Source organism: Penaeus vannamei, chromosome 31 (assembly GCF_042767895.1).
Source record: "Penaeus vannamei isolate JL-2024 chromosome 31, ASM4276789v1, whole genome shotgun sequence".
Lineage (NCBI taxonomy): Eukaryota > Metazoa > Arthropoda > Malacostraca > Decapoda > Penaeidae > Penaeus > Penaeus vannamei.
Window position 1 is genome coordinate 29001685 of NC_091579.1, and position 12500 is coordinate 29014184.

Here is a 12500-nt window from a genome sequence, read left to right on the forward strand (position 1 = left end):
CTTTCTCCCTCTCCCTCTCACCTCTCTCTCTCTCTCACCTCTCTCTCTCTCTCTCTCTCTCTCTCTCTCCCTCCTCACCTCTCTCTCTCTCGCTCCTCACCTCCTCTCTCTCTCTTCTTCCTCATCTCCCTCTCTCTCTCTCCTCTCACCCTCCTCTCTCTCTCTCCCTCTCACCTCCCTCTCTCTCCCTCTCACCTCTCTCTCTCTCTCTCCTCTCACCTTCTCTCTCTCCCTCTCACTTCTCTCTCTCTCTCTCTCTCTCTCCCTCTCACCTCTCTCTCTCTCTCCCTCTCACCCTCTCTCTTTCTCTCTCTCTCCTCTCACCTCTCTCTCTCTCTCCCTCTCAATTTCTCTCTCTCCCTCTCACCTCTCTCTCTCTCCTCCCTCTCACCTCTCTCTCTCTCTCTCTCTCTCCCCCTCTCTCTCTCCCTCTCACCTCTCTCTCTCTCTCTCTCTCCCTCTCACCTCTCTCTCTCTCTCCTCCCTCTCTCTCTCCCTCTCACCTCTCTCTCTCTCTCTCTCTCTCTCTCCTCTCTCTCTCACCTCTCTCCTCGCTCTCTCACCCTCTCACTCCCTCACCCTCTCACTCTCCCTCTCACCTCTCTCACTCTCCTCTCACCTCTCTCTCCTCTCACCCTCTCTCCCTCTCACCTCTCTCTCTCTCTCTCTCTCTCTCTCTCTCTCTCTCTCACCTCTCTTTCTCTCTCACCCTCTTTCTCTCTCCCTCTCACCTCTCTTTCTCTCTCCCTCTCACCTCTCTCTCTCTCTCTCTCTCTCTCTCTCTCTCTCTCTCTCTCTCTCTCTCTCTCTCTCTCTCTCTCTCTCTCGCCTCTCTCTCTCTCCCTCTCACCTCTCTCTCCCTTACCCCCTCTCTCTCTCTCTCCTTACCCCCTCTCTCTCTCTCTCTCTCCTTACCCCCCTCTCTCTCTCCTCCTTACCCCACCCCTCTCTCTTCCCTATCCCCCCCTCTCTCTCTCTCTCTCCCTATCCCCCCCCTCTCTCTCTCTCTCTCCCCTATCCCCCCCTCTCTCTCTCTCTCCCTATCCCCCTCTCTCTCTCTCCATATCCCCCCCCTCTCTCTCTCTCCCTACCTCCCCCCCCCCCTCTCTCTCTCTCCCTATCCCCCCCTCTCTCTCTCCCTATCCCCCCTCTCTCTCTCTCTCTCTCCTCCCTATCCCCCCCTCTCTCTCCCTACTCCCCCCCTCTCTCTCTCCCTATCCCCCTCCCTCTCTCTCTCCCTATCCCCCCTCTCTCTCTCCCTATCCCCCCTCTCTCTCTCTCTCTCCCCCTATCCCCCCCCTCTCTCTCTCTCTCTCCCTATCCCCCTCTCCTCTCTCCCTATCCCCCTCCCTCTCTCTCTCTATCCCATCCCCCTCTCTCTCCCTACCCCCCTCCTCTCTCTCTCTCTCTCCTCTACCCCCTCTTCTCTTTCTCTCTCTGTCTCTCACTCACTCTCTCTCTCTCTCTCTCTCTCACTCACTCCTCCCCCGCCCTCTCTCTCTCTCTCTCTTTCTCTCTTTCTCTCTCTCTCTCTGTATAATCACTCTTTCCACGAACCGTCGGCAACGTACCTGAATCTGTCCAAGTTTTGGAAGTGTTCCAGAGCGCCGGATGAATATCCCGAATTTGCGAGATATCAAACACCACATCTTCGCTAATTATGTCGGTTTCATCAGTCTCTTCCTCCAGGCTGGCGAAAAAGGGAGATTAGTGAGTCATCGAACGGGTATACATGCGTGGAAATTGCACGTGTGTTATCTACCCATTCATTCGTACATTCAGTCTTCCACAAGGGCGATTGTGCATACCAGACACTGCCATTGCTCCCGGCACCGTTCTGCATGATTCTTGCAGCGTAGTACGTGTAGAATTTGGAATTCCGTAATGGTTGGGGTAAATAATGCATTTTGTTTCATTTCACTTATTACTCACCGGTTGATTCCACTCTCTCTTTATCCGCGATGGTTATGTCATAATAATCCATTTCATTATAGTCGGTGAACTACGGCAACATGAGATAAGCTTTGGCGGTTATGATGGAAGCCATTGGTTTTAGGGTATTTGAGCCGAATCTCCTACGGTCATAAACCAGCCAAGGACACACATTACTTTACGAAATGCACTGATACGAAAGGAAACATTAAAAGCTGGATTTTGTTATCGTTCTCTGTCCTGACCTTTGTTTTCTACGTAAAAAAAGACGACTGGGCCGTAATGATAGAAGAACAACATTAAGAACAGACAACCAATCTCACCCAAACATTACGAAATAGATCTAAAAAAAACTACATCAAGGATTTTATAATAGTACAAAAAGCCAATAAGAGAGCGATGTTAAGGATACAAGAAGCTCACCTGAGGAACGGGCAGCAGTGGTAAGCATAAGACAGCGCGAGGATCTGCACGTTCGGGAAGCTCTCAGGTCCGGGAAACACTCGAAGATGGCGGTTGTTGTGGACCTTGATCGACGACACGCCCTCTAGGCCATGGTGCGGGAGCTCTGGGAAGAGGTTGTCCCCCAGATTGCTGAAGGAAGGGAGAAGGGAAACACATCAGGAATGGGCGTGAGGCGGACATCATCGAGGGACGATTAGTGAGGGGACTAATAGGTAGAGTCGTGAGGAAAAAATGAAGAGCTTAGGCAGGGGGGAGAGGTTGTGATGGAATGAGTCGAGAGTACAGAAACCGCCAGAGGAGAGGAAGGAGTGGGGTGTTTACGTTCTTTAGACTGCTGTTCGTAAGACATAGCAACTAGCTCGAAACAGGAAATGATGATAAAGCAATGTTTAAGCAAATAGTTTTCTATTGGGAAAGGAAGATTGAAAAAGAAGAAACACTCACATGTCTTCCAGGCCGACCAAAGGAAGGAAAGCATCCGGTTGAATCTCTTTGATCTGGTTGTGCTGGAGGGCCCTGCAATATCCGTATATATTACTTTTCTCTTACAAATAAACTAACATTAAAAATATATACATCATTATACTAAAATACCTTGTTTTTTTTAAAAAGCGCGCTTTGGTAAAATGTAAAATCTGAACATGTTTATGTATCGATTTCTCGGGAAAGAAAGGCCGAGGTCTTGAACTTGTGCCAAAATGGGAACACAACTCTCTCCAAATTTCGCTTCCATAAATAAGCCTTAATATGTTAGGGATCCTGTGATCCCTTGCTCTTATCGTGCCCCGTTTATCCACAATTACGAGGGAAATGTATAGACAATGCATAGACCGAACGATAACGGATACATAAGTTATTCTTGATAGTGACACTAGACTGCATTATTATTCAAACTGATATTCTCCTTTCGGTATTCCTCGCAGCAGAATCTTTACTCTTCTTTGATTGTCAGATATAAGGTTTGCTTTGCTTCTAAACTTCCTTTTGAATGAAATTGCCAAAACTTATTACACCCACATGTGAAAGAACATAATCATCGGAGCAAAAAAAAAAAGAATATAAATCTTTTCAGCCACTTGATTAGTTCCCTGTGGAATACGCATTTATATAAGTGTAATTGCATGACTTCGCATTTTTGAACGTCAGTCCATACTTCTAAATGGCCATTTAATTTTAAATACGGCAAAATATACTCACTGAAAATTGGGAAAAAAGTAAACTATGGAAGGAAGAAAAAGATTGTGTCGAAATGTAATGAAAATACATAAAAGTTTTAACAACTGACTTGTACGTACATATTTTTTTTTCAGTAACTCCCAGCTACATGAAACCTTATTCAGTGATGACATAATACATTACATATTTTTCATTCGCCATAATTTTACATCACTTTTGTATGGAAAATCTATCGTTTATATTTTTGCCTTTCTCTTTTATCATCCATCTATCACATTTCTCTCTCTCTCTCTCTCTCTCTCTCCTACGATACTTACAAGACCTGCATGCTACTGTGAATTAAGTATTGTATGTTCTCTCTCTCTCTCTCGTACAATACTTACAAGACCTGCATGCTACTGTCAAATAAGTATTCTCTCTCTCTCTCTCTCTCTCTCTCTCTCTCTCTCTCTCTCTCTCTCCTACAATACTTACAAGACCTGCATGCTACTGTGAATTAAGTATTGTCTGTTCTCTCTCTCTCTCTCTCCTACGATACTTACAAGACCTGCATGCTACTGTGAATTAAGTATTGTATGTTCTCTCTCTCTCTCTCGTACAATACTTACAAGACCTGCATGCTACTGTCAAATAAGTATTCTCTCTCTCTCTCTCTCTCCTACAATACTTACAAGACCTGCATGCTACTGTGAATTAAGTATTGTCTGTTCTCTCTCTCTCTCTCGTACAATACTTACAAGACCTGCATGCTACTGTCAAATAAGTATTCTCTGTCTCTGTCTCTCTGCCCCCCCCCTCTCTCTCTCTCTCTCTCTCTATCTCTCTCTCTCTCTCCCTCTCTCTCTCCTACGATACTTACAAGACCTGCAGCTTAGACAGTCCCGTGAAAGCATCGGCGGGGATGTAAGTGATCTTGTTATGGTGCAGAAGGAGATCCTGGAGAGATGGCGCACCGACGAAATTATTGTGTCCCAGGCTCGTGAGTGCGTTGTTGCTCAGGTCGCTGTTAGGAGACACGGAACAAACACGGGTCTTATTTTGAGGTTTCCCTTGAAATGTATAGCCGAGGGGGGAAATATTCAGTGAGGTTTTATATGATTCGCCCTCTGGCATAGCAGTGTCGCAATACAGTAGGGAGGAGGTCTGCCTGGGTTACCATGGTTACGTCACATACTCACAGCAGTCTGAGATGTGAACAGTTAGTGAGTTGCGGGATGCTCGTGATGGAATTCAGATGAAGGTTCCTTTGGGATAAGAAAAATACATTATTAGAAATTACATAATATTATCATAATAGTAGCAATGGTATATTATCGAGGAAAATTTAAATAATTAAAAAAAAAACTTACACTTGGTTACCATGGTCACTTATAACGACTGATGACGATAGAACGTCGTGTGTTTTGACTTACAGGCTTAGCAACCTGGGCGTAAAAGAGCACAGGTTGTCGGGGACGGACTTGAGCGATGCGCGGTCGATCCTCAGCAGCTCCAGGTTGTGGGTTCCGTTGAGGGAAGGAAACTCCTCCAGGTCTCGGATCTCCTTCAGGATGCTGGGGAGGGACGAGGCGAGGGGTAAAGTAGGCTTATTACACACACACATTCTCTCTCTCTCTCTCTCTCTCTCTCTCTCTCTCTCTCTCTCTCTCACAGTGTCTCTCTCTCTTTTTTTCTCTCTCTCACACACAGTCTCTCTCTCTCTCTCTCTCTCTCTCTCTCTCTCTCTCTCTCTCTCTCTCTCTCTCTCTCTCTCTCTCTCTCTCTCTCTCTCTCTCTCTCTCACACACACACAAAACCAATCAAATTATTTTCATTTCAAGTTTGTCAAATCCTAGACAACGGAGGCGACGTGGCGGTCACTTACAGCTTCGTGAGCGACGGCAGGTGCGAGAAGGCTTCGTTGTGGACGGCGGCAAGTGGATTCGGCTGAAGAACCACCTGCTTCAGAAGACTCAGGCCCTTGAATGACTCCTCCGAGATATAAGTCAGCTGATTGTTCCCGAGATGCCTGAAGGGAAGTGAATTTGCTGCCTAAGATGATGGAAGTCTCAAGAGTAGGCCTACATTTAATGCTCTTCAGTTGACAATCGGGAGTATTTCAGTTTTGTTCCTGAAAAGTCTAAACGCTGGAATATCCAAAGCTATCGTCACTGGTTTTGCAGTTGGGATCAGGCTTGGTGAGAGTTGTGAGGGCTGTCTCAAGTGTCTTGCCCTAAGAGTGACTTCAAATAAAAGTGTCTTGCCCTAAGAGTGACTTCAAATAAAAGTGTCTTGCCCTAAGAGTGACTTCAAATAAAAGTGTCTTGCCCTAAGAGTGACTTAAAATGAGTGGCTTGCCCTGAGGGTGACTTACTACAAGTGTCTTGCCCTAAGAGTGACTTAAAATAAAAGTGTCTTGCCCTAAGAGTGACTTAAAATAAAAGTGTCTTGCCTTGAGGGTGACTTACAACAAAAGTGTCTTGCCCTGAGGGTGACTTACTACTAAAGTGTCTTGCCCTGAGGGTGACTTACTACAAAAGTGTCTTGCCCTGAGGGTGACTTATTACAAAAGTGTCTTGCCCTAAGAGTGACAAAATAAAAGTGTCTTGCCCTAAGAGTGACTTCAAATAAAAGTGTCTTGCCCTAAGAGTGACTTCAAATAAAAGTGTCTTGCCCTAAGAGTGACTTAAAATAAAAGTGTCTTGCCCTAAGAGTGACTTAAAATGAGTGGCTTGCCCTGAGGGTGACTTACTACAAGTGTCTTGCCCTAAGAGTGACTTAAAATAAAAGTGTCTTGCCCTAAGAGTGACTTAAAATAAAAGTGTCTTGCCCTAAGAGTGACTTAAAATAAAAGTGTCTTGCCCTGAGGGTGACTTACAACAAAAGTGTCTTGCCCTGAGGGTGACTTACTACTAAAGTGTCTTGCCCTGAGGGTGACTTATTACAAAAGTGTCTTGCCCTAAGAGTGACAAAATAAAAGTGTCTTGCCCTAAGAGTGACTTCAAATAAAAGTGTCTTGCCCTAAGAGTGACTTAAAATAAAAGTGTCTTGCCCTAAGAGTGACACTACAAAAGTGTCCTGCCCTAGGAGTGCCTTAACCTAAAAGAGACTTGCCCTAATGTACTCACAGACGACGCAGCTGAGAGAGGCTCAGGATAGCGGGCGGAATCAGCCTCAGTTGGTTCTCAGTCAAGTCCCTGGAAGGAGTGAGGCGGTTGAGTCTCCCAAGCAAGCACATCAATCAAAAAAAAAAAAAAAAAAAAAAAAACACTGCGTTAAAGCGATGGGGCGGATGTTGTGTTATGGGGAGAGTTATTGTGTGGCAGTGAAGGTGTTTTAAGGGCAATGGCGACTTGCTAGTGAGGATAAGTACAGATAAGCAGTGTCTTTTATGATAGGTGTAATGCTGTGAATCAAATGTTGAGCTTCTAGTTAAATTTACGATGCCATATACGTGTGCAATACACATTATGTGTGTATAATCAAGCAAACACACACAAAAACACAGGAGTAACACACAACACAGACACAGACAGACACACACGCACACACACACACACACAGATACAGATACAGACACACACACACACACACACACACACACACACACACACACACACACACACACACACACACACACACACACACACACACACACACACACACACACACACACACACACGCACGTACACACACACATACACACACGTCCCGCCAATACGTACAGGACCTGCAGAGACGTGAGTGGAGTGAAAGCCTCGTCATCCACCTGCACTATCTGATTCTGGTGTAAGGACCTGAAGAAGAAAAAAAAAAAACACTCAGATTATCTTTAAAAATAAACAACAAAAAACAAACAAACAAACAAAAACAAAGAAAACGTGTATAAATATGCAGATACACGAACAGAAAATAAACGTTTTCTTACAAGGAGAGTAGTTTGTCGTTTCCAATGAGGTCGCCGTTTCGTAGATGAGTCACCTTGTTCCGAGCCAGGTTTCTGTCGGAGATTCGTTCGTTATATTACGTTATATCATGTTATATCTATTCGTTATATTACTCGTCATATCAAACGAACTCTAATACCCCAATCAAAATTATGAAACTGAATAAAATGGTTAATGGTTAAAAGCGAAATATATGTGCTATATATCTAAGGTCATATAGCACTATAAGAAGGTATAGTAAAGGTAGATGGCAGGTGATAGTTGCTAGGGGTCAACTATCTAGGTTGAATTAGCAGTTTTACGATTTCTATTATCGTTGCACCATCCGCACTATCATTCATTCATTATCATTATTATTATTATCATTATTATTACTATTATTATTATCATCATCATCATTATTAGTATTACCATTATTATCATAGTTATTATTACCATTATTATCATTTATTATCATTATTGTTATTATTATTACTATAATTATTATTATTATCATTATTACTATTATCATCATTACTATTATCATCATCATTATCATTATTATCATAATTTTCATTAGTAGTAGTAGTAGTATCAATATTCTCATTATTATTATTATCATTACTATCATCAATATTATCATTGTTACTGTCATTATCATTCTTGTTATCACCATCCTTTTTAACACAATTATAATTACTGTAATTGCTATTATCATCATCATCATGATTTTTAGAATTATCGTCATTCTTATCATCATCATCATTAATATTATCATAATTATTATTATAATAATGATAATGATACTACTACTACTACTAAAAGAATAATGATAATAATTATAATTATAACAATAATAATGATAATAATAACAATGATAATAATAACAATGATAATAATTATTACCATCATTATTGTTATTCATGTTATCATTATCCTCATTACTATAATCATCACTAGCATTATTATCATTATCATTTTTATTATCATGATTATTATTATTGTTGCTGTTCTTCCTGTTATCATTATCACTATTACTATTATTATTATTACCATCATCATCATTATCGTTATTGTTATTCTTATCACCATTACCATTATCAATATTATCATCATTAATAGCAACAACAAGCAGCATCAATAATACCACGATTAACGTCATTTTCATCTTAACATCCACAATCATCATCATTATTACCCTCACCACAACCACCATCACACCATTAACATCACCCCAGTTATCACCATCACAATCACCACTTTCATAACAAAAATACAACACTTAAACCGTAATATCAACCATAATCACAGACGAAGAAAATTTTAAAAAAAGGAAAAAAAAATAATACAACACTCATAACGTAATATCAACCATAATCACAGACGAAGAAAATTTGAAAAAAAAGGAAAAAAAAAAAATACAACACTCATAACGTAATATCAACCATAATCACAGACGAAGAAAATTTGAAAAAAAGGAAAAAAAAAAAACTCAACGAAACTGACGTAAAATCTCACTGAATAAACATGCAAGCAGACGGTGCGATCGCTAATATATTCATTGGCTTGGTCTCCGTTGACTGACAAAGGAGAGACGTTATCGTTAACAGCAAGCGAGGAATGGGGGGGGGGGGGAGCATTTAGTGAAATTCTCACACGTGGCGCAAAGTTTGCTTCTTCACCAATATGTTTTAGTTGGTTTGTGGTGTTTTAAACATTTTTTTTTTTTGGTTTATTTTAATGTTGTTGTTATTTTATCATGATTAGTATTGTTATCATTGTTGTTGTTGTTGTTATTATTACTATTATTATTATCAGTAGTAGTAGGTGTAGTAATAGTAGTATCAGTATTATTATTATTACACTTATTATCATCACTATTATGATTATCATCAGCATCATTATCAGTGATATTAGCAATATCATCATTATCATTTTTATTGATATCATCGTTATCATTATCAATATTATCATCATTATTATCCTTACTATATTTGTTTGCTTATCTAGGAACAGAGTAGAGAGGCACAAGCGACTTATTTCTATTTTTTTGTTCACACACACACACGCACACACACGCGCACACGCACACACACGCGCACACGCACACACACGCGCACACGCACACACGCACACACACACACACACACACACACCCTATCAATCTATCGAATACATTTACCCACCATTACTCCTTTTCTTCCCATTTCTCTTCTTCCCCTCCTACCATTTCCCCTCTTCTTCCCTTATTCCATCTCCCTCCACCTCAGCGCCGGCCAGCAATCCCTATTTCTCACAGATGCAAATGTCTCCTATTAAGTACGCCTTTAATCTTCCGCGTCGACCATTACTACTTTTATAACTACCTCGTAAATCTGACTGCTGTGTCTTATAGGGTCAGTCAAAACGGGCTTCTCCTACAGCGTCCCCAGAGGTCCTTCTCTATCCTAGGGCCTTGTTCTCGCGTCCTGAGGGGGTTGAGGGGCCGTCCTACCTGTTATCTTCCCGTTCTTGGAGTCTGTCCTGTTCGCCCTGTCGTTGTATACAGCTTGTTCTGTCTTCTGTCTTTTTGAACGTGTCTATTTCCCTCTGGGCGTAGATGTAGTGTCTTGTCCTCTCACTCTATTCTCACTGTCTGCCATACCTCCCCTCTCCTTATTTCTGTGCAGTTTATTCTGTCCTCTCTCCATCTCCCCTCTCTCTAAATAAATATTCTTTGTCCTCTCTTTCTATACTTCCGTAGTCTCCATTGTCTTTTGGATTTATATGGAGTTTCCATTGTCCTATCTCTATATACAGTTTTCCATGTACTCTCTATGTCTATCGTTTATTCCCACGTCATCTCTCATTATATGCAGGTTATTTTGTCCTGTCTCAACACATAAACAAACATCTATTTGTTTCTCCCTTCCTGTGTAGTTTTCTTTATCACCTCTCTCTATATATAGGCGGTTTATTCTGTTCTTCTCTTTTATATACCTCGTTTCCTATCTTATATCTTTATTTGGGCAGTTTCCTGTGTTATCACTTTCATCATGCATAGTTTATTATGTTCCTTCTTATCCAGAAATTTCTCTGTGTTCATCCTTTTACATGAAGTTCCCAAAGTCCTATCTTTATGTATGCTGACTACAATGTCTTTTCTCTCATTTTATGTAATTTATTTTGTCCCCATTCTCTCATAATATATATACAAATTTTCTTGTATTCTCTCTATGAAGTTCCCTATATCATATCTCGCTATTTACTGCACACACACACACACATACACACTTTCCTAAGTATTTTTGTTCATATACAGTTTCCCCTGTCTTCCTATATATGCAGTACCCTATATACCTTCGAAATATGCATTTTATTTCTCTGTCTGTCGGTCTCTCTCTCTCTCTCTCTCTCTCTCTCTCTCTCTCTCTCTCTCTCTCTCTCTCTCTCTCTCTCTCTCTCTCTCTCTCTCTCTCTCTCTCTCTCTCTCTCTCTCTCTCTCTCTCTCTCTCTCTCTCTCTCTCTCTCTCTCATCTCTCTCTCTCTCTCTCTCTCTCTCTCTCTCTCTCTCTCTCTCTCTCTCTCTCTCTCTCTCCTCTCTCTCTCTCTCTCTCTCTCTCTCTCTCTCTACAAATTCATCTATCAATTTAATTACCTCTGCCGCCGCACTCTCTCTATCCTTACAACAGGAGCGTGGACATAACATTAATTCTCAGGGAATAATGTGAGATTTACATAGCTACATAGTAAAGTATAGGTCTGTGCACGTTAAGAAGGGATAATGGGAATGTATAGACCTTTTTGTAGTACTTATTTATAATGGGTATTTGTAGCCTCAGGGAAAAGCATGTCGGGGGGAGATGGATAGAAAAACACGGATATTAATATCTAACAAGTAAAGGGTACATGTACAAGGTGCGTAGACTTAATTATATACATAATGGGAAAGGTAATTAATTAAAGCTCCCTTTCTGACAGATTCACTCAAAGGCGAGACATCTTACCATAAACTTACTTTGTGTAAATATCTTTTCCTGTCCTTCCGTCTTGCACTAATTAAGTTACAAAAATATTAGATTTCTTTTGTAAAGGGGAGGAGGGAGAGGGGATGATGATACTTACAGCAACTGCAAGTCACGAATGAGCGACACAGCTGGCGGGATAGTAATGAAGAAGTTGTCCTCGAGAGACAGCTCCGCCAGGGTGTCCGGCAGCGACCCAGCCACCAATCCTACCAGCTGGTTGTTGTCAAGGTATCTACGGAAGGAGGAGAAGGAGGCTACTCTACCACAGGCACTTGATTTATCCACGGAAGGCGGCGATGATGAAACACCTTTTTTTTTTTTAAACCTGCTTGGACTGCAGGTTGGGAAGGAGAGGTGGAAATGCACAGGAATGGGAAGGATTCTGGACTGCAGGAGGCATGCCGAGAGAGGGCGGGGGCGGGCGGGGATGCCGGGTATCCCTAAATGCAGGAGAGGGGTATGTCCGAACAGGGTAGGTCTTGGCATGCCTCAATGTGGGAGGTGATATATCTAACGAGGGGAGGTAGGGTATGAATGAATGGGTAAGGGGGGGGGGGTGGCATGCCTGAATGGGGGAGGGCGTGGGCATCCTTAATTAAAGAGGAAGGGGCGTAGCGGCTGCTGGAACATTAACCGGGGGAGAGAAGTAACACGACCGGTGGGAAATTTTGTTAAGACCTATTCCACGTTTTATGGTTTCACTTCTTAACTAGGTATTTTCAGTCTTATAGTATACTTTATGATTATATAAGCATTCAGCTAATTATCCATATACATTTTTATACACATAGTTTACCACTGGATCCCAGGCTAATTGTCCGCATATGTGTAAGCGCTGTGATGCAACACAGATCGTCATACAGGTGTTAAAACAGCTAATTAGGCACAGGTGTGTATGTCAATGACCTGCACGAGAACAAACGCAATAAAATATGTCCATGCACGAAGAAAGACAACGATGGGAATGACTTTTTCCTGCATTTGCAAGCTCCATCTATACTCACAGATTTTGCAA

General features: G+C 41.9%; 1 protein-coding gene across 5 annotated transcripts in view; it reads right to left on the reverse strand.

Annotated features, from left to right (window-relative positions):
• rk (G-protein coupled receptor rickets) overlaps positions 1-12500 on the reverse strand; it is a 219391-nt gene that overhangs the window by 7622 nt on the left and 199269 nt on the right. For 3 of the 5 annotated variants that reach the window (XM_070144059.1, XM_070144060.1, XM_070144058.1), the window contains 12 exons: positions 12490-12500; positions 11583-11717; positions 7481-7552; positions 7278-7349; positions 6681-6749; positions 5438-5581; positions 4986-5126; positions 4752-4817; positions 4433-4576; positions 2842-2913; positions 2356-2526; positions 1572-1690 (listed from right to left, as the gene is read on the reverse strand). The exon at positions 12490-12500 is cut by the window's right edge and continues 58 nt beyond it. In XM_070144059.1, coding sequence (XP_070000160.1) covers positions 1572-1690; positions 2356-2526; positions 2842-2913; positions 4433-4576; positions 4752-4817; positions 4986-5126; positions 5438-5581; positions 6681-6749; positions 7278-7349; positions 7481-7552; positions 11583-11717; positions 12490-12500 — 1216 coding nt within the window. The remainder of the gene's footprint in view (positions 1-1571; positions 1691-2355; positions 2527-2841; positions 2914-4432; positions 4577-4751; positions 4818-4985; positions 5127-5437; positions 5582-6680; positions 6750-7277; positions 7350-7480; positions 7553-11582; positions 11718-12489) is intronic. The other 2 variants (XM_070144061.1, XM_070144062.1) reach the window with 2 other exon arrangements.